General features: G+C 51.2%; 1 protein-coding gene across 1 annotated transcript in view; it reads right to left on the bottom strand.

Annotated features, from left to right (window-relative positions):
* The window catches only part of SHANK3 (SH3 and multiple ankyrin repeat domains 3), a 313,275-nt gene that overhangs the window by 66,346 nt on the left and 220,358 nt on the right, over positions 1-26,571 (bottom strand). Inside the window, 2 exon segments of the mRNA XM_057403824.1 lie at positions 1,531-1,655; positions 12,029-12,111. Coding sequence (XP_057259807.1) covers positions 1,531-1,655; positions 12,029-12,111 — 208 coding nt within the window.

Here is a 26,571-nt window from a genome sequence, read left to right as displayed (position 1 = left end):
CTGGGAGCTCCAGGGTGCCTCAACCAACTGCCTGGTACGTGGTGATGACCACCCCTGGCAAAGGGAGTGCTTGTCAGCAGAGTGAACTGCGGCAGCCGAGCTGAGCAAGCCTCATCACCCGCCTCCCGGTCCCAGCCCCACAATCAGCACAACCTCCCTCGGCTGCCTGCCAGAAGGTGCAGCTCTGCTTGCCCAACACCACACACTACCACAACCTACATCCCCTCCCCCTACCTCAGAGCAGCAGAGGTATCACATCCTCCATTACTGGGTTTAAAGCCTCATGATTTTTGCACGGGATGATGCAAGAGAGAAGAATCCCAGGGGATGCCAGCCCTTCCTCCGGCTGTATAACTGCCCATCCCGTGCGTCCTGCTCAGACTTGCTGCAAAGAGACTTGCAGTGGAGTAAAACCACATAACAACCTCAAACCTTCACAGTTCCCATCCCACCTAGTGCACGGTTGGCCTCACTCCACCTCTCCTGCCCCTGTTGCTCTCTTGGAAAGGGCAGGATCCATCTCACACCCCTTCCTGCACTGACTCATCTTTGAAACAAACTCTCTGGGATCCCTTTACAATGAAGACCCAGACATGGGCATCATGATTGCGTGATTCACAAGCACCTGAATCATTCCTCATCAGAATGACACTGCATCGCAACAGCCTTTCCCTCGGCTGTAAGAACGCAGACCTGGGCTCTTCACACCCACTGGGTTCTGAACACCATTTTCCCTCGCAAGCACCACACTGCTGTCTCCTACACCTTCCTCATTCAGTGAGGAGCATCCTTGTAAAAAAATTACTGTTATTGCTTTCTTTTAAGTCACTCCTTAAGTCCATCCTCTGCTGCGCTCACTCACCATGAGGCAGGTCATGTGTCATGACCGCTCCATGCCCTGTCTGCTCCTGTGTCATTTCTCTTCTGTCTCCTGCCTGTGTCCCAGGGAGTCTGCACCTCAATCTCACCTCACTGTATCATGCTGCTGAGCCCCAGGGCACTTGTTTAACATGACTCTAGTCCTTGCTTTCCTTTCTGTTAAACATGATCAGGAAAATCCATCCGGCTGTGGCCTTGGAGTGGAATGAAGGTGATGCACAGCCCCAGCATCGCCTCCTCCAGAGGGGTGATACCAGAGCAGAGCCCTTCATACCTGATCAATCTTCTCTATACACCCCAATACTTGCACCACATTGGGCAAAGCTACAATAAATAGCACTAGAAAACAACCCTGACATTGGCCTCCAGAGAGAGCATCTGACGAGTCTTTTCTCCAACCTCTGTTTTCAGTTAACAGGAGGGAACCTGTCAGCTCATCTTCTAGCACAGAGAACATGCAACTGTTTGAATTATTGTATCTGAACTGCAGCTTTTCATCAAGACATCAGGCAGCAGTCATGTCAGTAACAATTATTACCCAGCTCTCAAAATACCTTATAGAGCAAACCAATTTCATGCAAGACACAGAACCTGCAGAGGCAGATGCTGGTGGCAGCCACTGCTCATCCTCCCTGCCTCTTCCTGGCTCACCTCAATCAGAAAGTCCCCCGTGCGAAGCCCTGCTCTCCAGGCGACACCTTCCACATCCACTGATTCCAGGTACTGGAGCGCAGGGAAGGCCGGGGTCGGGGTGAACTCCTCGATTGGGGTTTCAGCTGCAAAACACAAAGGGAGAGTGAGATTGAGATGCTGTGGCAGAAACCAAGCAGAAGGTGGTCAAGGATGTCCAGGAGCATGGGAAAGTCTCTGTATTTTGCTTAAGAAAGAATACGCATCCAAAGCTTAGTTTAACATCAGTGCAGGAACCAGAGCTAGTGCTACAGGAGGCAGAGCTAGTGCTACATGCATACTGCATTCATCAGCTTAGACCCCCAGGTAGCCCCAAGAGTTGTATCTGCTCCCACAGGGTCCCCAAAGCCTCCTCCATCTCCTGGTACCACAGATGAAATGCGAACAACATAAATGAACACCACCAGGAAGGGAAGAACTCACTTCAGTGTCTACATCTGAGTTAGGAGCTCCAGGCCTCTTTCATAGCCAGACAGCAAAAACATGAGCACCTGTGCTGCTGCAGACATGATGCCTGCTCTCAGTGCCCTGGAGAAGTGCCCTTCATAGGGGTCCTACAGAAGACCATCAGCTCAGGAGCAGAGGTACCCCTGTTGATGGACATCTACATTAGTCAGATGAACCCCATTCTTCACCAGTGAGGTATAAATTACGTTTCTGGTGGAAAACCTGCTCCTGCCCCCAGAAGAACACCACTTCCAGGGAAGGGACTTCTGCAGATGCACAACATAATTAATGTAAGGCAGTGCACTTACATTTTCCAGTCCCAGCCCATCCTGGATGAAGGATCATTGCCCATCAGGATGAAGGAATTTTGCACAGGTTATGCCCATCTTAAGGCAGAGACACTTGTGTGGTGGGTGCTGCCTTGTGTGATGTGACAAAGGGACACACTTCCCTTGTCTATCAAGAAAAGGCCATTGCGGATGTTCAGAAACATCAATCCGTTAAAGACATGGAGCAAAAAGGCCATGGCTACTCTATACATGCTGGCCAGACTCTGCTCACCTCAAACTACCAGTGGCACTTAGATGATGCTGTCCCCAGCACAGAGTGGGTCAACATGAGACATTAGGCAGAAGCTCTTCCCTGTGAGGGTGCTGAGGCGCTGGCACAGGGTGCCCAGAGAAGCTGTGGCTGCCCCATCCCTGGCAGTGTTCAAGGCCAGGTTGGACACAGGGGCTTGGAGCAAGCTGCTCTAGTGGAAGGTGTACCTGCCCGTGGCAGGGGGATGGAACTGGATGAGCTTTAAGGCCCCTTCTATCAGTCTGGGAGGATTCTATGAACTGTGGCTGTTTCGGGGGCTGGTCATGATTCTCTGAGAAGGTTTCTATTTCCCCGTTTTTGTCTGCAAACAGACCTGCTACCTGTGAACCTGCACTGTGCAGGGGGGATTTGTCTCTTCCTACACTAGATCACAGCTTTGGATCAGCGAAGACTTCTTCCCTAGGCCTTATTTGACTGGAAACACCCGAAGCGGATGCAGGAGAAGCTCACGATGCCCTTTTCTAACAGCATGTGATCTCTTTACCAGCTTTCACGTTACAGCTGTTCCCAACAGCCAGTGCTGCAGGTGGGGAAAGAGGGAAGTCACCTTGCCAAGAAAAGTGCTGCTTCCCAGCATTAGGATACCCGGCCATTTCCCCGGGCAGCCTTCCAGGGAGCAGTATCTCTACAGGGTCATTCCAGCCCTACCTCCCCTTGGTAGCATGACGGGCCAGAGCCTTCAGCTAAGGTCCCTGTAGGGCCACCTCTCACCCCAGCTGGTGGATGCAGACAGCATGGTGTACTTTTGTTATCAGTATAGATAATGATGCACTGTAGTTACCCATCGCTCTATGTCTACTACCAACACAATACAGTTTTTAAGAGCTGTGTCAATCCCCTAATGAAGCAGCAGATTTAATATCAGAGTCCATGGATAATCTTAGCAAGCATCTCTTTTGATGTCAGGTCACTCCAGTAAATGTGACCCACATTCTCTTTCATTTGTGCAGAACATAGAGATGCTGATCTTATCCAGATGAAATGATTTCCAGCATTTACCACGCTGCTTCTTGATTATTTTAATTAAAATCTTTATGCAAGACTTTTTTCTGCTACCTCAGCCAGCCACTGGCTGGCACCAGACCAAGGCCAGGTTTGCCTGACATGCCATGTCCTGGATGATCTTAGATATCTATCTTTTATCAACAGCTTCCCATGACTCCTTCCTTTGATGGAAGCTAACTTAAGCAGCAAGGAGCCGCCAAGTCATCCCACCTATTCTTAGAAATGCCAGTGTAACATCTGATTTCTCCAAATCCTTCGGGACTTCCCCAGTATTAAATCCAACTCTTAGGATCAGTGTTGACCAGCAACTGCTTTCAATAGTCTTAAGTTGAAAGAACCACAAACATGATCCTGCTACAGAGTGCAACTGCAAAACTAAGTGGGCATTAAGTTACGTTAACCCCAGGCCTAGAAGGGTACGAGGTTTAAGGTGAAAAAGACCTTGTGCATTGCCTGAGCCTCTGAAAATGAGACAAGGGGAGACTCGGGCTCTCAGCATGTCAAGTACAGCTAACGATGATGAGCCACACGGTCCCCACGCTTCACAAACACACCATCAGCACCACACACCAGTGCTGCCCCCTCAGCCTACATGCAGCATAATTAAGTCATGGAAAGGTTAAGTGGAAGCCCCGATCCCTGGGGAGGATGGAGTTGAACAGATGACAGTTACCACAGTGGCTCCAGATACCCCAGAGAAATCCTAAGCCACAGCCCAGAGAAGAGCCACCTCAGGATCCATTTTTCATACTGGTAAGAGAAGACAAAACCCAAGAGGGCGCATGGACAATATCAACCCAGGAACCCAGCCTTCTAGCCAGCTGTGTCACCTGCACTATTGACGTGTGACACCAGGACTCCCGGCATAACCGCTCTGGAAGCTCTGTATCTACAGGGACCACATGCTGTGTTCCACATCTGCAAAGTGTCACCAGTGCCTCGAAGACTCAGTAAACAAGAAGATGCATCCTGAAGTCAGAACTGCTTGTTCTGTTGAATTCTGAACTCTGGTGAAGCAGAGTTTCATACAGGAAGGAGAGAAAGACAGACCAAGGAAGCAACTAGCTCCCTTCTACTGCCTGAAGTCCCAGCACTCACTCAGAGGGAATGAGGAAAAAGCTCTAGGAATGGACAAATAATCTAAAATAACACACATGCACACCCCTGGATCTATGCAGAGAACAAGGTCCGGAGGTCTGATGGCTGCCGGTGTCTCCAACAGCCATGTCGGGCAGTGGATGGAGGCCCCCAGCTATGGCCTCCAGGAGGAGGTACAATCTAGCACTGGTTTCCCATTTGCCCCAATTAACTGGCAATGCAGGAGAAACCTTCAGTTCACTGGAGCCTGCAACTGGGCTCCCTTGTATCAGAACCTTCCCTTACAGCTGCTTTTAGTTGTCATCCAGTCCAGTATCCCCAGGCTGTGCTCATACCCCATCAGCACAGAGACTGCTCTGCATTTACTGCAAAGGACCTGCAAAGGGGGAAAGTTCTCCTGCAGCAACAGCAATCCAAACACTGAGCAAGTGCCAGAAAAGTTACTGCCTGAAAGCTCAGTCCTGCCCTGCTTGTTATGCCGATGGGTCCTGGGCACATCATTCTATCAGAACAGAATAGAACAACACGAAATGTACATTGACAGCAACTCCATGGAGCTCCTGCAGACAACACCATGTGCAGGAGAACTTGGTGGTGGGGGTATCTCATAAAACCATGGGATGGTTTGTGTTGGAAGGGACCTTTAAAGCCCATCCAGCTCCAACGCCTGCCACATGCAGGGACACCTTCTACTAGAGCAGCTTGCTCCAAGCCCCTGTGTCCAACCTGGCCTTGAACACTGCCAGGGATGGGGCAGCCACAGCTGCTGACAGGACTGAAGCAAGCACCAACCTGGCACCAAGATTCTTGATCCATTCGTAGGCTTCTGCTGACAGCTAGATAACAAGGAGCAGGTTGGATACACAGGGATGGTCAGAAGAACAGATCTGGTTTATTGCCCTGACCTGGGCTGTGGTGATCAAGCACAGAACCACTAAACAGCCCCACTCACATCATTCATGTACCTCCATAACCTTGTCCATGGATCTTAACACTCCTTTTTGATGCCCCAGCAAAAATCTGCCTCTAGTGACTTTTTCCCCATTCACCCCAGTTTTGCTGCATCTGCACTCAAATCCAGTATTTTCAATGCCACTGCCCAGGTAATCACCACATCCAGTCATCCTTGGCCTCCTGCTGCTAAGCTTAATCTCAGTATTGTTAGCCCCCAAACCAATGAAACAAGAATTATCAACCAGAACAACCCACAGTGCTCAGGGGTGGTTGTAGCCCCACTGATGGAGGAGGAGGAGGACACCAGTACCCTTTATGCAACCTGGGAATCCTGACCTATGCCTCTCATGGAGACCCGAGCAAAGGCTGAGCGGAGCCACCCCAAAACCCAGCTTGGGACCAGACCCTCCAAATACTGTTTCCCGATCAGAGCCTGTGAGAAGCTTTAGGCCAGGACTATGCCACTTGGTGACAGTTCATCTGGAAGTGCCTGCCCAGGAAGGTAACACAGTTTAAAGGAGGCTCTTATCCAACTTCTGCCATTTCCCATTCAGTTTGGCAATGGCAAAACTTGATCAAAAGGTCTGGAATTCCATTACAGAAAGTCTCACTCGTAATGAAGTAAAATGCCCTAACAAGGAGGACTGCTGCTCCCTGCAAAAGCTTGTGGCTTTAAACCTCAGGAACCACAGTCTGTACCCCTTGAGGAGCTTTCATGTTAACACCACAGCTCTGGTTGTGCAATTTTATCACAGCAGCCATTTCCTGGTCTTAAAACTGCCTTAAACCCTTGATGCCTGGGCTGCTCCCACCAGGAACACCAGCTTCCCGCACCTGGAGAAGCCCTGGCAGAGCTGGATCACCGCTCTGACAGCCCATCAACACCAGAGGTCTGGGAACAAAGGCCCTGCAGCCCCCCAACACTGCCCTGTGCTGTGGGGCACTGGCAGCCCCCCAAAACCAAGGGGAGGGTCCTGAGAGGCATTGGCTCTGCCACTGGGAATACAGCATCACCGCTGGCATGCAGTGGTATCCTAAAAGGGATGGCCATGCCACAGGGTTACCTGACATGGCCATAAGCGTGCCCAGACCAAAGCTCTGTTCCCCTGCCCTTCTGCACTGTCTCTTCCCCTGGGCTGCCCAGCTCCACAAGGAATTGCACTCCAGGACCTGACACAATAACCCCCTGCCCTGATTTTTATTGCAGCTTTACAGTTGACTGCACTTCAAGATGCAGGTTTCCTGGGATTCCTGGCTCCAGGAGGGAAACCACATCCTGGGGTGCATCAGCCACAGAAGAACCAGAGAAGGGACTGTCCTGCTGTATTCTGTGTTGGTGTGGTCTCATCTGGAGCACTGTGTGCAGTGCTGGGCCCCACCATTGGAGAAGGATGTGAAGGTCCTCATATGGGTCCACAGGAGGACAACCAAGCTGGTGAAGGGCTGGCCTCTGAGCAGTGCTGAGCACATGGGATTTGTCTTCTTGGAGAAGAGAAGGCTGAGGGGAGACCTCATCGCTCTGCAGCTTCCTAAGGGGGGCCATGGTGAGGGATGTGCTGAGCTCCTCTCCCCAGGACCCTGGGACAGGATGCATAGTGATGGCTCATTGCTGTGCCAGGGGAGCTTCAGACTGGAGGTGAGGAAGCGTTTGTTTACCTAGAGGGTGGTCAAACCCTGGCACCAGCTTTCTGAAGGGGTGGTCAATGCCCCAAGTCTGTCAGGGTTCAAGAGGCATTTGGGCAATGCCCTTAAGGACATGCTCTGACTTCTGATCAGCCCTGGAGAAGTCAGGCAGCACTTAAGTCCCTTCCCTGAAAAGAATCATTATTCTGTTCTGTTCTGCCCTGTCCTATCCTATCCTATATCCTATCCGCACCCTACCATACTCTACTCATTGCAAACACTGCTTTTCTTGGACAAGTTACTTTTATTACTAGCCAAGATTAGCAGTGAAAAACATTACAAGTTATTTCAAGCAGAGTGAACTGTTGAGATCTGTGCTGGTTTGGGCTGGGGTAGAGTAAATTTTCTTCACTGCAGTTCCTATGGGCTGTATTTGGGTTTGTGCTGGAGCAGGGCTGATTACACAGGCGTATTTCCTTGCAGTCAAGGCCTCTTCTGCTCCTCATCTCAGTGAGCAAGCTGGGGGTTCACAAGAATTTGGGAGGGGACACAGCTGTGACAGTGACCCCGACTCACCTAAGGGACATCCCATGCTATAGGACATCGCACTCAGCATACGAATGGGGGGAAGAAGAAAGAAGGGGGGCATTGGGAGTGGTGGGGTTTGTCTTCCCAATTCGCTGTTATGCAGGGTGGAGCCCACTGCCCCGGGGAGGGTTGAACACCCACCTGTGATGGGAAGTTGGGAATGAATTCCCAGTTTTGCTTTGCTTGTGCACACACAGCTTTTGCTTTACCTATTCAATTGTCTCTACCTCAACCCACTGGTTTTCTCACTTCTACCCTTTCGATTCCCTCCCCATCCCAGCAGGGGACAGCGCCGGAGCGGCTGTGTGGGGCTGAGCTGTTGGCTGGGTTAAACCACAGCAAGATCACAGGAACTTCACCAGAAACACATTTATAGAGTGGAAAAAAAAAATAATGCAATAGCTGCCTTGGTGCTTCCCACCTAAAGCCGCTAACGCCAGGGCAGGCAGATGCACACCACGGTTCTGACCTGAGCACTGGAGCTGCAGGTACCTGCTTGCAGCTGGTGGCCAACAGATGACACTTTCTGATGGAGAGCGCGTATTTGAGGCAGCGAACAGGGGTGCAGTTGCAGTTGGTTAACATCAGTTCTGGAATATTTAAATTCCTAAGGGTACTAAAGGTGTGCCACAAGTAGCATTCTCCATAGTGAGACTCTTCTGGGTCTTGTTTCCAGCTTTCCATTAGATCTCCATAATGAAGACACAGAACCACAGCCTGGTTTGGGCTGGAATAAACCTTAGAGCTCAACCAGCTCCAACCCCTGCCACGGGCAGGGACCCCTTCCACTAGAGCAGCTTGCTCCAAGCCCCTGTGTCCAACCTGGCCTTGAACACTGCTAGGGATGGGGCAGCCACAGCTTCTCTGGGTACCCTTCACCAGCACCTCACCACCACCATCAGACGACACACTTGGTGTTTGACATACTCTGTCTAAACACCTCCAGTCCAAATCTCTGTCCACCCTGAGGGTCAGTGTCACAACACTCCTCTGCAAAAGAGCCAAGTTCTGAAAACCATCAGCGAGCTCTTCCATTTCCATGGGACTTTATGATACCAGCATCGTGTTCCAGAACTTGCTGCAGGGCTTGAGGACAACCTGCCCTCTGCCCCAGTCCAACAGCAAGATCCCTGAGCTTTGTCTGCCCTTTCCTCACTGTACCCCTTCTCATGCCCCAGGGCTGCAGGCAGCAGATGTGGCTGCTGGAGACCCATCAGGTCAAAGAGACCCAGCACCAGGCACTGCACAGCACCAGACCTCAGCTTGCAGAGATGTCTGACCTTAAGGTCCTCACAGCAAGGGCTGCACAGAAAACAAACCCCAAATCCCTTCTGATGATCCACCTATTGCTGCAGATCCAAGCACATTCTGCACTTGGGTGGTTGGTTTGCTGGATTCCCCCAGGGTGGTTGGTCTCAGTAACTGAATACCACTTGCCCTGGCTGGTCTTTGCACACAAACATGTGATGCTGAGCAGCAAACTTCAACCTTCCTGTGGAGAAAATGTGGCAAAAAAACAGTGGGAGCTTGAGAAGAGAGCAGCTGACATACAGGCAGAGATCCTCCCAACACGAGCTCCATGTTCCCTACCATTTCCACAGCACCCACCACAACCAGACACCAACGAGCACCAATGGCCTAGGAACAATATTCCTCTATCCAGGAAACTGGTAGCAGGGATTTGCTGTGGCCACGTGAGATGCAGTCACTGTACAAGCTGCTGCAACCACTGTTTACAGGGTGGCCCTGGGGAGCAATGTATGAGCATTTTATGAATCATATCACTAAACAGACCTGTGGTAGTTGGCCAGGAGGAAGGAGGTTGCTCTGGTCTAGGCATGGAAGGTTGATGGGTTGAGTTCAGCATAGTACAAGCCAAGAAATATCATCTTTCAGCATTCTGAGACCAGACCTATCATTTGTGTATGTGAAAGGCAGGATGGCCTTTCTGGGCCAAGAAACAAAGAAATGAATCCACCTGCTCATCACTTCCCACTACAGTGCTGCATGAAGGGGCTGCTACATCCCTCCCATCTGCTCCACATGATTCCCATAGGCAATGGCTGCAGCAAGCCTCATGTCCAAAAGCTGTAGCTCATCTGTTGCTGGGGCTAGGATAAAATAACCTATATTCAAACGCTCAGTTGGTTTGACTGGGACATCACCTCCCACTACTGGACTGAGGTGGAGAGAGGACGGGTTAGGAAGCACTGGCTCCCCAGCGTGGTGGTGGGTGTTCTCTGCTGGGTGCAGATGATGGGGCAGCTCACATGGATGGGCAAGGCTGGGCTTGGGAAGGACTCAACCCTCAGCAAAACTGGCAGAAGCCATGCAAGGTTTTCACCATCCTCTGCAGCACAAAGGGCAGTTTCCTTTGGGGATCATCCCAGCTGAGTCTCACCTAACAACCAGCCCCCTCCCTCTGCAGAGACTTTGCTGATGCTCTGGTCCCTCCCATTTACAGACCCCTTCTGCAGTTCACCCCATGAGGCCGGAAGCATTTTGCACAGTGTCTAAATGAAGCATGAGTGGTGGTGAGACTCGACAGGAACGAGACAGAGCATTCCCAGCTTCAGCTCCACAGCAGCACGAAGCACCAGGCTGGGAAACATGGGGGTGATGCAGAGCCACCACGTCCACCTCCTTGTCATGGGTCTGCTGCTCCCCAAGGGGGATCAGCAGAGCCTCCAGTGCCTCTATCCCAGCAGGACAGACCATACCCACTCCTGAGCCACGACCCTCTGCAGCTGCGCTGCTCACGGCCCCTGCAGCACAGCCCGACCGAAGTCCCACACAGCCTCACGCCCACCACTCGACCCACTGCAAGTCCCCTCTCCAGCCTCAGCAGACAAAGGGGATTGTAGAGCCTACGGATGCTGGGAGGGCAAACGAGGAAAAGGAAAGAAAAAAGGAAACAGGAAAAAATCTATCCCGTTTTCCCTAGCACAATAACTGCAAATCTGATCTGGCAAAAAAATGGATGCCATTTTGAGCTGTGAAGTTTCACTTCATGTTGCACAAACTGATGTGAGCAGCACATGGACAGACACATATGTCACATATATAGGGAAGGGGAGACAGGGGAGGAAGAGGCAGCAACCGTATTCCGACAGGAATTCAAACGCACCCACTGGCACACAGAGTCCTGCTGCGGTACCCCCAAAACAAAGACAACTCATGACCCCCCCCCAGACAATCACACCCAACATTAAAGCCCAAATCACAACAGTCTGCAACCACCCGGAGGTTCAGGGAAGGAGCAGCACCACCAAACCAGCTGGCAGCCACCATCTGAGCTTCCCCTCCTGCATCTTGCACCCTACATGCCTCGCTGAGCTCTGCTGCCAGCAGCTGCATTTCTGAGATCCCCCTGCCTCTCACCAGCCTCCAGGCTGGAATGCTGGAGAGAGGAGCCTCCAGCTGAGGTGGACTTGCCTCCCAAGCACAGGGGCTCAAGCCTATTTCCTATGCGAACACAAGCACATTCATTACCAGTCCCCAAGGGACTCTCTTTCTTTTGCAGCAAAAAGGTTGGTTTCTGGCAAGAGGAGCCCCAGTAACAAGCCAGTGCAAGGTCCCAGCTGCAGGAGCTCAGGCACTCCAGGGATCTCAGGGGATGGTGCCCTGGCATGAGCTGAGGCTCCCAGGAGTACAGGGTCAAAGGCACGATGCAGGACAGACATCTTTCAGCTTGCCCTCATGCTGGGGCTGAACCCCAACAGAGCCAGGGCTCCCAGCAGGAGGATCACAACTCTAAATACTGTAAGCACTAAAAAGCCACAGAGGGCACAGGCCCAGCCCCATGGGGCTCACATCTATGCCTGATACAGGGCAGATGCGCATTAGACACCCAACAAACAGGCAGAAGTGAAAACTACAAATGCAAAGCCATGAACAACAGCATCTGCACCAGAGAAACACCCCAGAGTGTGAGTGATGCACATCTGCCATGAATGGCATTCCTGCAGGATGCAGGTAACCAGAGCCCAGCTCACTCCCATCCCCTGCTGCCAGGGAAGGGTCCTTCCAAGACCCCAGAGCACAGGGGCTCACACAGGGACACAGGGTCTGGGGCCCCGGGTGAAGCGAGCAGAAGCAGCTTTCCCTCCCAGCCCCAGGACCAAGCGAAAGAAGCAGCCCTTACCTTTGGCCCCTCGCAATACAAACCCGAATCCCTCATGCTCCCTCTTCTGCAGCACGGCCGTCTTCTCCTCAATGATGTAGTCACTGGGCAGGAAAGAGCACAAGAGAATGATGCTAGGGTTAGATTTCAGCACCATGCTGCCAGGCGGAGGTGGCCTTTGTGCCTGTGACAAGGAGACCTCTTCTCATCGACCGTTTCATCTCAGCAAGGAGCTGGGCTCAGTCTGCTTCCCGCCCTCCCTTGCCCAAAGTCAGAACAAAAAGACGAAAGCTACTTTCCCTCAGCGTGGAGGAGGAGGAGGAAAGCCCCGGCTGCCTGGGTCCCCCGTCTGCCCACCGGCCCCCTGCTCAGTCACCTGCATACGCATGCAGGGAGCTTACTGATCCCGCTTCGGGCTTCCCTTTAAATGTTGCCCCGGGCGTGGAACTGAAGAGTGAAGCGCCGGAGCAGAGGAGCTGCTGGGGGGGGACGGGCAGCCATCCATCAGGGAAGCAGCTCTCGGAGACTTTCCCGTTGCCTCTTGTATGGAAAGAAATCAGATGCTTGACGACAGGAGAGGTGCCTCTTTGGTAAGTTCCCCGGGAGGGAGAACAGCAGAGTTTATATCCTCATCCCGGCGCTCTGATCTTCTCTTAAAATCCCCCCCCGCGTTGCTAAGGAACGGGCTGTCAGGAGCAGAGGGGGGACGCGGCGCATTGTCCCAGTTTAACTACGCTGCTCCCGCGGCCGGGCGAGAGCGACCAGCAGGGAAAATCCGGCATTGGAGAGGGAGGGAGGGATGGATGGATGGAGGCGCAGCTCAGCGAGGCCGGCAGCGACCCTTCCACCAGCCCAGCCCTGCGTGCGCCGGGGGGCGGCGGGAGGGGGATCCTCGCAGCGAAGGGCGGCTGAAACGCAGCCCTGCAGATCCCTCCCAGCAGAGCCGCATGGCTGACATCAGCGTGGAATTAATCAAGGGCCTCGCTGCTCCGCGGGGATGGAGCTTTACACACCAAGCCAAGGCTGCGAGAGGCGGGGAGGGAGCGATGGCGCGGGCCGGCCCCCGACACGGTGCGCGCAGCCAGCGATGGGTCTGCCCGGTGCGGCACCGCACCCAGCACACTGCCAGGGGCAGGGAAAGGCGCTCGTCGGAGGAGGCCGTGCCGGCACCGAGCGGGCTGGTTCACACACTGCGGTATGAGGGGCTCCAACATGCGGTACCGGAGCTGCAGGCGGGCACGCACCCCGCCGGCACACAGCCCATGCCCCTTGCTGCGGGGAAGGGGTCCGCTTGCGGCGCCTGAGGCTGGACCCCGTCATCCCGCCGGCACCAGGGTCGGGAGGCAGCTGATGCTGTGGATGGAGGGGGTGTGTGCTGACATCCCGCGTTGCTGTGCACGCTTTCTAGCAGCCATGGGCTGCGACCAGCACACAGCGGGACAGGACACACCTTCTGTATCCCTCATATGGCAGTGCGGCGCTCGCAGGCATCACAGCCCCTTTCTGGGTAGGTAATCCCGTGATTGCCATAACAGTATCCAGCTCCTAGCAAGAGGGATAGAAATATCCCTTTGTTTTCCAGACCAAAGGAAGGTGATCACAGAAAGATGCAACGGCTGCAGGTACCGAGGCAGTCCAGAAGATATCCAACAGACATCATCCACAGAAACTAACGCAACACACATTAGCCTGAATTCCTTGGGCTTCCCTGAAATTCCACTTTGTGCTCTAATTTTGGACTTGCTTAGGCATCATCCATGAAAAAACAGGGTATCTATAAAACCACTGACTTCCTGCAACAAAGTACCCAGACATGGATAAACTTCAACAAAACCAGTGAACCACTTCACAGGAGGCAGCTGCTGTCAGAGTCATCCCTTTATGTCACATTTTCAACACACTGCCTGTCTCTCCAAAGCAGAGCTGGTTGTACATATGTTCCTCAATATGCATAAAACTCTCTCCCCTCTACAACAAAATCCTCCCTTCCAAAGTGTAGCGTGTCCTACTGGAAACAGGTTCATGACTACCATGCCCAGAAGAGGTCATAACAGCAACATAACTCTCCTGTCCCTGTACCAAGAGCCAGGCAACCTCAGACCTTTGACTCCTCTATCAGAATAGTTGTGACTACCCCACACCTGGCAGCGTTCAAGGCCAGGTTGGACACAGGGGCTTGGAGCAAGCTGTCCCTGCCTGTGGCCGGGGGTTGGGACGGGATGAGCTTTAAGGTCTCTTCCAACCCAAACCTGTGATAAGCCTTTGTCACCTACTTGAACCATGACTTACCATTAGCAAGAGACCTAGACCTAAGACATTTTGTATCCACAGGGAGAGACATACTTCCTTTTCCACCTGACATGTCAATCCTTGTAGAAGTCCTCCGCTATACCATAACCCCATGCCACCTCTAAGAATGTGCTTGCGCACGTGTGTATGCAAGTGAAAGAGAAGAAAGAGAAACAAATGTTTAAGTACAAAATCATGATCTCTGCTCCTGTGGTGGGCTCAGGTGCTCTGTCAGTGCTGCTGTGACGGCTTTGTCACTGAGAAAGTCAGGAATCCACAATGAAAGGAAATCCGGTACCTCCGATTCCTTTGGGGTTCGTCCACCCACATGATAAAGTGAAAAAAGTCTTGCCAAAACTGCATGTACCCTGTGTAAGCACAATTTCACCCAGCCTCCCCCCAGTCCTCCTCTACCAAGACTTTAGATGTGTTCAACCTGCTGCTGCTCTTACCACAAGTTATTCTGCAAAAGGAATCTTTGATTCTTTCCACCACCTCCAAATTATTCCTCCTCCTCCAAATAAACTGACAAGAAGTACCTTAATCCAACCCCATAAACTTGTCAGAAGCAATAGGAGAACTCCCTAACGTGCTGCTTTCTGTCCCCGAGCCTCCAGAAGTCCTTGTGCAGAGCTCCCTGTGGGATTTTTGGGCATGTTGGACATGGATTTAGCTCACTCTCTTGCTCTGTGTCATCCACAGAAGGATTTATAAAGTTAAGATCTGCAAGAAGGATCTTGCAAGAGCACTCCCAGTTTCAGTCCATACAGAACCTGCAAACCCTTTGCCTCCTGCCATTCAGCTCTACAGGTGCCGAAAAGTCCTCAGGTTCATAAAATCCATTGGTCACCTTCACATTTTGATAGAACCACACTAATCAGTTCTATAGACAGATACACCTAGAAAGTGAAATTAAAAGTCCCTCCACTTTTGTGAACTAGAACCATGGGGAACAGAGAGACACCAGAGTGCTGCTGATCAGCACTGCTGGAAGTAGCAGTAAAACCCTGCCTGGGAAGCAGCTGAAGCAGTGTCATCAAAGACCCGTGACAGTGTCAGACCGAAAAATAACCTGGATTACTCATTTTCTTATTTCTGTCTAAATGAAAATAGGAACTTTCCAAAAGTAGTAGGAAGGTATTTTAAGGTATCAGAGAAGGACTAAGCAAAATAATGATGCAATACCCTTGTGACATAGATGCTTAAATAAAGTTCTGATAGGCAATGGAACAGAGCACCTTGAGTTCACTGCCAGGGCACTGTGCCCCACACAGCACCAGGAAATGAACACACAGATGAGCCAATGCAACGACACAGAGGGCACGGCTCTTCAGAGCTGCTCCTTGAGATGACACGAGGTTTCCAGACCATCCTGTTTCTGCAGGGTTGAGTGCCAGACTTTCTCCTGGTTTGACTTTTGTCTAAACAGCAAAGATCAGCTCTGATCCTAAAGTCAAAAACATGCAGTTCATAGAATTCAGGTTTTGTTTCAGTTGCTGGGCCCAGAGGAGTTCACTGAGGGTGCCTCAGCAGTGGAAAGCACCTGACGCCAGTGATGGGCTGTCTCTGGATGTGGGATGGGATGAGGATGTGAAAAAGGGATGATGCTTGTCTTTCTTTAAAAACAGGTGGTAAAAGGAAGAATAACACAAAGCAACTCATCTTTAATTCCCAGGAAAATCCTCTAACAAACAGCACAACAGTTTAAAAACATTCAGAAGAAAAGAAAGGGATAAAGAGCAGGTGGCAGGGATTTGAAAGAACTGATGGTGCTAAATGAACCTCATTTCTATTTGAACATAATAGGGCTCATGAACATGGGGTAGGCAGTTCTGTGATACCTTTTAGGGTGTCAGTTAAGCATTCTGAATGCTCTCACAAGGCATTCTCATAAAAATCAAGGGGAATATAAACTACTGCAAAGTAGGTAGCAGGTTTGACACATTTTTCACCCCTGAAGGATGTATCAAGTGGGATTTCACAGGGGTCTGTCGTGGGACAAGCTCAACATATTCATCAATGAGTAGGATGTAACAAAGAGTAAAGTGAAATTTGCAGAAGATCCCATCTGAGAGGGCAGCAGCATGTTGGAAGAGCAGATTTGGATTCACGTGGTACTACCATTGGAGAGATGGTCTGAAAAATCATAAACCCAGACTGGTTTAGGTTGGAAAGGACCCTAAGATCATCCAGTTCCAACTCCCTGCCACGGGCAGGGACCCCTTCCACTAGAGCAGCTTGCTCCAAGCCCCTGTGTCCAACCTGGCCTTGAACACTGCCAGGGATGGGGCAGCCACAGCTTCTCTGGGCACCCTGGGCCAGCACCTCAGCACCCTCACAGGGAAGAGCTTCTGCCTTATCTCCAACCTGAACTTCCCCTCTTTCAGTTTGAAGCCATCACCCCTTGTCCTATCGCTACAAGTCCCTGATGAAGAGTCACAGAGGACAAAGGAGAAATGCATGGTCCTGCAGGCAGGAACTCAGAAAAGCAAACCAGAAGATGTCTGGGCAGCCAGCTGGCAGGAGGGGCCACCAACTTCATCCTGGATTTGGGAAGCATTGGCAGCAGCGTTGTGCTTTTGTAAAAACAGGATGACAAACTGACTGGGATACATGAGCAGGAATGTTGTCTGGACCCTGAAATAATCCTCTTGCCCTACCCCGTGCTGCAGTAGCCTTGGGAGTCACCTACTGAAATGTGGGTGTATACAAAAAAGGCACCTGCAGTGAGAAATCCTCTGGGCTCCTGTTGGACTCAATGGAGAGGAGCTGCTCCATGAAGTCAATGGAGCTGTGAGTCACCCCATGCTGAAACAACTCCCACATTTTGTCAAGTGAATGGCTCCAGCGACTGCACACATCTGCATCGGAGGAGCTCACACACCTACAAGTGATGGGAACCACATCATGAGGTTAGGTAACACTCCAGTTGCCCAGCTCATAGCACCACAATTCCAGAAGGATGTGGGTCAGGAGGGGAGAGTCCCAAGGGGTACACTAGAAGGTAAAAGGCCCAGCAGGAAAGTAAAAGCCTGGTTTGATTGATTGGCTTGATTATTCCCATGAGAAAATGCTTAAAAGGTGTCGCACAGCTGCTCAGGACTAACACTGCTGAAGCATGGGAAGGGGGTGGTGATGGAAGGCCCCTCTCTGGGAACTTTTAGAGAGATCTCTCTCAAATTAAAGTTCAGCTGAAGCTGCTGTTGGTGGAGAAACGGACCATTTCAGGCCTCTCCCATTAGAAACCTCACTCAGATACCGTGGTGTTCCACACCTCCAGCCAGGCATTGGGAGGAGTTCAATTCTGCTTGTGCAGGAAACATCTCCCACAGCAGAGGGATTATTTATATTAAATACATGGGGCACAGACCATGCTGTGGCCCCAAGAGCATGTGGTATAGCCTTAGTCCTTGTAGACAAACGTTCTTCTCTCCCTGCAAAACATCAAAGCCACAAACAGGGTAGCTCATTCCAAACTGCATTCTAGAGACTGCCTCTGGCCAGGGTTGGCCTTGCCCTATGCCCTATGGCTGTGCTCATCCAGGACAGAGCAAGTTGGCCGGGATGAAATCTATGCTATGCAGCAAGCTAGCAATAACAGGGGACAGCAGCCAGGTCTCACTTGAGAGAGATGAAGCTTTAGGGAGAGGGTTGGGTTTATTTGCAAACAGTTCCTAGCAGGAATCACTGGGGCATGGCATGTCCCGGGGGGCTGGGATCAGGAGCAGGTCGCTATTGAGCTGCCCAGCCCCAAGGGCTCCGAGGGGCTGATGCCACAGTCCTGTTCCTCTGCAGCACGATGCCAGGCACAGTGTCCTGGAACTGCATTGCTTGCATCTATCTGAACAGGAGAGGAAAAGAACGACCACAGTGGGTCACAAGCAAGAGTTTTGTCTTGAACATATGCTGAGAGCAGTGGCCTGGAAAAGCAGAAAGGAGCAGGTCTGAAGTGACCTACTGCTGGCTTGGAAGAGCTCCCAGCCCAGAGACTGGAGCCAGAGGACCTCAGCAACAACATCTGAACTGAAACTAGGAAAAGCCCTATCCCAAATGGGAAAGTAAACCACTTAAATCTCCTCTGTAGATGAGGATACCTCTGGGAATGCAGGTGACAGGGGTTCTTCAGTAGGGAAAGCAAAGGACAGGAGAGAGCCTTTGGACAAGGGCCTGTAGGGACAGGCCAAGGGGAATGGCTTGAACCTGCCCGAGGGGAGACTGAGATGAGCTCTTAGGCAGAAGCTCTTCCCTGTGAGGGTGCTGAGGCGCTGGCACAGGGTGCCCAGAGAAGCTGTGGCTGCCCCATCCCTGGCAGTGTTCAAGGCCAGGTTGGACACAGGGGCTTGGAGCAAGCTGCTCCAGTGGAAGGGGTCCCTGCCCGTGGCAGGGGTTGGAGCTGGAGGAGATTTAAGGCCCCTTCAATCCAAACCAACCTGTGGTTCTGTGCTTCTATGACAGCAGGAAATGGAGAGGGGGCTGGAATGGAGCCTGTTTATGCTCCGAACTGGTCCTGGAGCACTGATTATCATCAGTAAGATTTTTTGTTTAATTCAGTCAGGAGGCAGCTCATCAAGGCTCTGATGATGAACTATGTCAAAAGCAAACTGACAGATGAAAAGCAACTCCAGGTTCAGAAGAAACCATCTTCCAGTCCCACACCCCCAGGCCCCAGGAAGGATGCCTGGCTCCAGGTCACGTTCCCTCCAGCACTGGTCAAATACATAGAATCATAGACTCGTTAGGGTTGGAAAGGACCTTAAGATCATCCAGTTCCAACCCCCCTGCTGTGGTCAGGGACACCTTACGCTAAATCGTATCACCCAAGGCCTCCTCCTACCTGGTCTTGAACACTGCCAGGGATGGAGCATTCACAGCCTCCCTGGGCAACCCATTCCAGTGCCTCACCACCCTCACAGGAAAGAATTTCTTCCTTATATCCAATCTAAACTTCCCCAGTTTCAGTTTGAACCCGTTACCCCTTGTCCTGTCACTACAGTCCCTAATGAAGAGTCCCTCTCCAGCACCCTATAGCCCCCTTCAGACACTGGAAGCTCTGAGGTCTCCACGCAGCCTTCTCTTCTCCAGGCTGAACAGCTCCAACTTTCTCAGCCTGTCTTCATACGGGAGGTGCTCCAGTCCCTGATCATCCTCATGGCCTCCTCTGGACTTGTTCCAACAGTTCCATGTCTTTTTTATGTTGAGGACACCAGAACTGCACACAATGCTCCAGGTGAGGTCTCAGGAGAGCAGAGCAGAGGGGCAGGATCACCTCCTTTGACCAGCTGGTTTTCTTGGCTGCAAGCGCACACTGAAGCCGGCTCATGTTCATTTTCTCATCGACCAGCACCCCCAAGTCCTTCTCCGCAGGGCTGCTCTGAATCTCTTCTCTGCCCAACCTGTAGCTGTGCCTGGGATTGCTCCGACCCAGCTGTAGGACCTTGCACTTGGCATGGTTAAACCTCATGAGGTTGGCATCAGCCCACCTCACAAGCATGTCGAGGTCCCTCTGGATGGCATTCCTTCCCTCCAGGGTATCAACCGAACCACACAGCTTGGTGTCATCGGCAAACTTGCTGAGGGCGCACTCAATCCCACTGTCCATGTCAGCGACAGAGATGTTGAACAAGAGTGGTCCCAACACCGATCCCTGAGGGACACCACTCGTTACTGGTCTCCAGCCGGACATTGAGCCATTGACCACAACTCTTTGCGTGTGGCCATGCAGCCAGTTCTTTATCCACCGAGTGGTCCATCCATCAAATTGATGTCTCTCCAATTTAGAGACAAGGATGTTGTGTGGGACAGTGTCAAATGCTTTGCACAAGTCCAGGTAGATGACATCAACTGCTCTACCCCTGTCCATCAGTTCTGTAGCCCCATCATAGAAGGCCACCAAATTGGTCAGGCAGGATTTCCCCTTAGTGAAGCCCTGCTGGCTGTCACCAAGCACCTTGTTGATTTTCATGTGCCTTAGCATGCCTGCCAGGATTTCAGAGACCAGTTAAAAACCAAACTCACCATTGCCCAGTCCAAGGTGAAATGGGAGCTGTGAGTACCAGACGAATTCTGAAGATGGGCTATGGCAGAAGGTGAGGAAGAGCATTAGGGAAAGGAGCTGGAAGGCAGCATCTTCCCCATTCAAACAAAGGCAGCTTTCACAGGAAGTTCTCAGCACTGGAAAATTTCATTTAAGCACATCAAGCTGGTGACTTCTAGGGCATTAACCAAAACATTCGAACAGACAATAGGACAGCTCATTAAAGGGAGCACGAAGTCTAAGAATGCTCAAGATATGCTTTGCCTGACTCAAACCAGTCGCAATACTGAGAAAGCCACTGAGACCTTGCTGCAAACACCAACAAGCAGTCAAGGAAAAGATGCCATTGCAGAGAGGCACAAAAGATAAGCAAGCCCCTGGAATAATCAGGCTGATATTTATACTGGCAGGAGAAACCTCTCTGTGCTGGGTTCTCATCCCCAGAAGAGGCGTTGCCAGAACAGGTGTTGCAGCTGATGAGGGGATTCTGTCCAGCTCCTTCCCCCTGGATGTGCTCCACAGAGCCTGACACTGACAGTGACAACTGACCAGGGGAGAGCAAACATGGGCTCAGTCCACTGGGAGGCGAGGTCAGGTCCACCACTCAAAGCCTCCCATTACCCCTTCTTCAGTGCCAAATGGTGTCTTCTCAACTAGAAGGCAAAGGCAGGCTCTGATCCAGGCTCAGCGCTGCCGATGTCAGCCGTGGGAATTCTGCTCCTTGGGAACAGCGTTGTTCCCAGCCGAGGTGGAGCCGTTTGGCTGCCCAGAGGCACAGAGGTGGTAACGCACGGCAGCAGCTCCAGGCTTTCCATGTACCACGAGCTCACACAATTCATCCTGCTTCTCTTCAAAGGGGAAAATGGTCACAGACAGAGGGATGCTCCAGGAGTTACCCCAGCACTGCCTGAGGCTGCCACATGCACTGGAGAAGGAGAGATGACACCTGAGATCTCCCTTTGCTTGGGAAGGAGATTTAAGAACATTATCTCTGCCTCTTGCCCGAGGTGCATTCAGGAAAGAACAATTATTTCTATAAATAACAAAAACAGGTCCTAGAAAATCCAAATTCTACAGCATGGATTTATTCCATCCTCAGCAAAAGAGACAGATGGAGACTGTTTAAGGGCACCGTGCTGGAGACACAGTATGAATACATGCCACAGATTGAGAAAGAACAGGAAGAAGCTGGCATGGCTAAACAGCAGGGAAGGGAGGTTATTAAAACCAAGAAAAGATCCTTCATAGAGCTGAAACCACGTTCAAATGAGGAACGGGGAGAGAATCGTGATCTCTTGCAAGTTAAATGTAGAAACACAGCATGATGGGCAAAACATGAATCTGTGGAACAATTTGCAAAGACATCAAAACTGATACTACATCAGTTGCTATGGAGCAGGAAGCCTGTCAGAGCAGGCTCAGATGACCATGGTATCAAAGCAGCACTCAGAGAAGGTAGGGCCACTCCAGAGAAACTAACTACAGCTTGTGCTTCCCTATGTTTCTACAAGAGGTTATGGAGTAAAAAGGAGAGGATCACCCACCAGGGCCAGGCAGCAGACAACTACAGTGTCTCAGGTACATTGTGGGTGATAGATGTGCCACTCATGGTGCCCAGAGGCACAGCAGGACTCAGGCTGGGCTGGCAGACATGGGAGGCCCCTTTTCACAGGGATATCAGCAGAGAAAGAAGGTGCTGCAGGCTCATCATCCTAATGCCTCAGTGGGCAAGGCTCTAGCAACTGGAACAAGCAGAGCTCCAGCCAACATCTGCATTGTGGTCAGCAGAGGTTTTACAGCTCAGAGTGTTTGGGGCTATCAGTGCAGGCCATGCCGTTGATCCCTAGTCTGCTGCCTCTGCTGTTGCCCTCTCCTACAGATGTTTCCATTGATACTGTAATCATACCATTCTTTGTATGTCTCTTACAGAATGTCCACACCAGGACTCACCTGGTGTCCGGGAGTCCTGTCCTCCTGGCAGTAATGTTGGTACCTGTCACAGCCTGCTGCTGGCCATGCCAACCAGCTCCAGTCGTGGCGTTGGCCATCACAGACCAGATCATAGGCTGGTTTGTGTTGGGAGGGAACTCAGAGCTTCTCCAGCTCCAACCCCTGCCACGGGCAGGGACCCCTTCCACTGGAGCAGCTTGCTCCAAGCCCCTGTGTCCAGCCTGGCCTTGAGCACTGCCAGGGATGGGGCAGCCACAGCTTCTCTGGGCACCCTGTGCCAGCGCCTCAGCACCCTCACAGGGAAGAGCTTCTGCCTAAGAGCTCAGCTCAGTCTCCCCTCTGGCAGGTTCAAGCCATTCCCCTTGGCCTGGCCCTACAGGCACACTTGCTTTGGTGAAATAGTGCTGGAGGGCACCAACTCATCCAAGGGCAGGAGGTGCCGGGTTTTCTTGACACACACTTGTCTAACGAGCTGAACATCCTTGGGCAGCACTTCGGTCCTGTAATACTGGAAACTGCTGCACTCTGCAGGCACTCTCTGTCTTTCTTGTACTGATGGCGACATGGCCCAAGATATGGCACCATTTCTTCAAGTCACAGCAGTCTGCATCAAAGGTAAATCCAGCTCCCTGTGATAGCTGCAACTCTGACATCATCCTCACGAAGCCCACAGGTAGGCCCCAAAATCACTGAGAACAACTGTCTTATTGTCTTTCAAAAGTCCTTTGAGTTACAGGACAATCAAAACAATCAGAGAAGCAGCTTGTGTCCCCTAAATGGAGCAGTGAATGCAATGAGCCACAGCTCCACACCTCGTGCCTGCAGGAGGGAGGAACACCACCATTTCACACAGCTGCGGGGGATCAGAGTTTCCCACTCTTGCTGGAATACCAGAAGCACAGGACCCCAGAGGGCCCTGTTTGAGGACCACGAGTGCACACCAAACCCTCGTGGAATGACGCAGAAACTTGCTGGAGGGTCACACGTCGGAACTGATTTAGAACAGCTCCTCAGTGGAGGCGGTACTCAGTGAGGCATCAATTCATCCTTGCTTACAACAAATGGTTGTATTTTACCAGGAGTACTGCTGCAACCTGAGATTTGACCAATTTAGTCCTAATTCTCTAAGAGCTCAATAGCAATTATTTCATTTCTCCAAGAGTACAGATGTCACTTATGCAGCATTGTGTGCTGTGGCTGTTTTCGTGCTGTTGTGGCAATCCACAGGGATGACTTCCAGTACCAGCAGCCTCGTGTCACCAGCTGGTTCAGCAGGTGAGTCAAGGGACCTTGATGATTTCCTGGGGATGCCATGAATGGCTGTGCCCACCCCAAGGCAGCTCTGTATGTCTCAGAATACAAGATGCCCCTGTCTCTGCTCTAACCATCAGAGTGTGTCCCTGGACAGCACTGCCACCATCATCACCAGCTGCTAGCTCCAAGGTGAGGCTTTCCCTGCCTGCACACACACGGATCCCTTCCATGATGTCTGCAACAAGAAATACGCTTAGCACATAGTCACATCCATTCCTTGTGTACACTGTGACTGCAACTGTTCCAGACTGAACACAAGCAGTATAGTCGCTATTGATCAACACATCCTTTATGGTCTAAATGACAGCTTCTGTCTCTTTAACAAATCATTTACCACCTTCAGAATGAAAAAAACCCTGAATGATGGCTTTGGGTTTATGTCTTCAGCTGTCAGGCTGTGCTGCGCTGCCATGAATCACACCAGGCTGGAGCTGCAGCTCCCCTGACCCGTGAGGTCACACGGAGCTCCGCAAGGAGCACCGGAACCACACATCGCTCCAGCCAGGATGCATGAAGGGCTCAGGGTTCAATCCTCACCTCTCACCCCAACATGGCTGAGAGACCAGGAGCAGCTCAGCAGCCCCAGCTCTGCTTCCTGCCTCATGTGAAGGGGCAGCATCACACAAAGATTGTTTCAGACTTACTCATCCCACCACACTGGATGGGTCCATTTCACAAACCGGCTCCCCAGGGCTCTGCGATAGGCTGGAAAATCCTCGTGGAGATCCCTACGCTGCAGCCCCCACCATTGCTTTTCTTCCTGGACTCACATTTCCAGGTCGCACTTAGGATATTCAGTAATTTGCACAATTCTCATTCCAACACAGCGGCTGTTTCCCTTGGGGCTGACACATTTCCTCTGTAATAATTATCATTAACTTTTTACTGTAATTAAGAATAACTTCCAGTTAACACATGGGCTCTCACTATATATTTTGTCATCTCTGTTTAGAACATGAACACCCTGAAACAAAACCTCTTTTTTGTAGCTTCCATGTTGGCAATTTAACGTTCAGTGCTTACAGAGGGTTTCCAACCAGCAAAGACATCCTGTGAAAACCAACTCATTCACGAGGCCACCTCCCGTGTTTACCTCCTACTTCTGTGGGTAGAAGCTGTGGCTGCCCCATCCCTGGCAGTGTTCAAGGCCAGGTTGGACACAGGGGCTTGGAGCAAGCTGCTCCAGTGGAAGGGGTCCCTGCCCGTGGCAGGGGTTGGAACTGGAGGAGCTTTAACATCCCTCCTAACCCAAACCACTCTGTAATTCTGCTGGCATCAGTGACAGTGGCCCCTATTCCAGTATCTGAAGGGGGCCTATAGGGATGCTGGAGAGGGACTCTTCATTAGGGACTGTAGTGACAGGACAAGGGGTAACGGGTTAAAACTTAAACAGGGGAAGTTTAGGTTGGATATAAGAAGGAAGTTCTTTCCTGTTAGGGTGGTGAGGCACTGGAATGGGTTGTCCAGGGAGGTTGTGAATGCTCCATCCCTGGCAGTGTTCAAGACCAGCTTGGACGAGGCCTTGGGTGATATGATTTAGCGTTAAGTGTCCCTGCCCACGGCAGGGGGGTTGGAACTAGATGATCTAACGATTCTATGATTCTATGACACCACTAGAAGCAGTGTTAGTGAAATTCTGTTTGCACAACCCTAATGCTGTTACTATTCAACAGGAGAGCTCCTTTGCTCCGAGTCCAGCGAGATGTGGAAAGTGAGTCCTCAAACTCCCAAAGAGATTGGATGCAGATGTGAACCAAGAGCCCCTCACCCCTGGCACGAGCCACTTTTCCATGTGTTACTGAATTTTAGTTAACAATCCATCACCTCCCCTTTCTGTCCTGTCCTCCCTGACTGTCACATACACAACTGCAGACAACCCCAAATCTCTCTTTCAGCAACCTGCTGCAGAAATGTGTTTACTTCTTTCAGTTTTGTACTGACACTAACACATGTTGGTTGTCCAGATGGCAAGTGTCCTACCACCCACAAAAAACCCACCTAGAAATGACACATACTGCAATGAGAGACCATCTTAGACCCATCTCTGAACAAGAGCACGACCACAGCACCACACAGGCCAACTGAAGAGCAAGTGAGTCATTCTCTGCCCAGCGCACACTCCCGAGGCACCAGGCCCCCTCGCTCCACCAGTACATCCCAAGGCTCCATTATGGAAGAGTTCATGCTCGTTTTCCAGAGAGCCTTGTTCAGCACTGCTGGTTTGAACTGGAGATCAATGCAGTGCATACCTAATATGCTTAGCCCAGCTTGCCTTGCTGCTAAGTAAGCTGTTTGTCACAGCATTAAGCTTACAAGCAGCCTTCAAAAACTGAAAAGGCCAATATGACCATGACATAGGCATGTAATGAGGCAAGGTTTGTGTGGGAGAAAGTAACAATCTGCTGAAGAACATGTGGAAAATGGCTTTCAGGCATGACTGCTACTCAGGGAAGCAGAAGAACATGTGGATCTTAAGCCTTGTGTTCTGTGGCTGTCCCAAGCCAAGAAAACCCCTCCAATCATCACACTGGATGCACCAGCAGTTCTGCAGACACCAATCGTCACCTCGGCCTTGCTGACTCCACATTTCATTTCCCTCTTTCTCATTCAAACTCTTAACAAGCCACAATTCACCAGTAATATCAGAGTAACACAACAGAGGCTTCCCTTAACACCAGGGGATGGTGAAGTAGCAGAAAGATCCCACCATTAACTTTGGACTTGTTGACTTCTCATATTATGTACTTATTATCTTGTATTATGTACTTATTAGTCCACTTCAGTTTAAATAACAAGGAAGTGAAGAACACATATGAAGACCACACATGAAAAACGCCAAGACAGTCATAGGAATGGAAATACTTTGATAATACTTGCACCATGGGAATGCATATAGCGACCCTGACAACTGTGCCTGAAAAGACAGAAAAGAACACAACTGCAGCAGAAACTTGAGGAAAGCAACGAGAACACTGTT

Source organism: Pezoporus wallicus, unplaced genomic scaffold (assembly GCF_028554395.1).
Source record: "Pezoporus wallicus isolate ANWC-B61680 ecotype Strahan unplaced genomic scaffold, APGP_CSIRO_Pwel_v1 contig_6978, whole genome shotgun sequence".
Taxonomy (NCBI): domain Eukaryota; kingdom Metazoa; phylum Chordata; class Aves; order Psittaciformes; family Psittacidae; genus Pezoporus; species Pezoporus wallicus.
The sequence above is the reverse complement of the archived record's forward strand: the minus strand, read 5'-3'. Positions and strand labels throughout refer to the sequence as shown.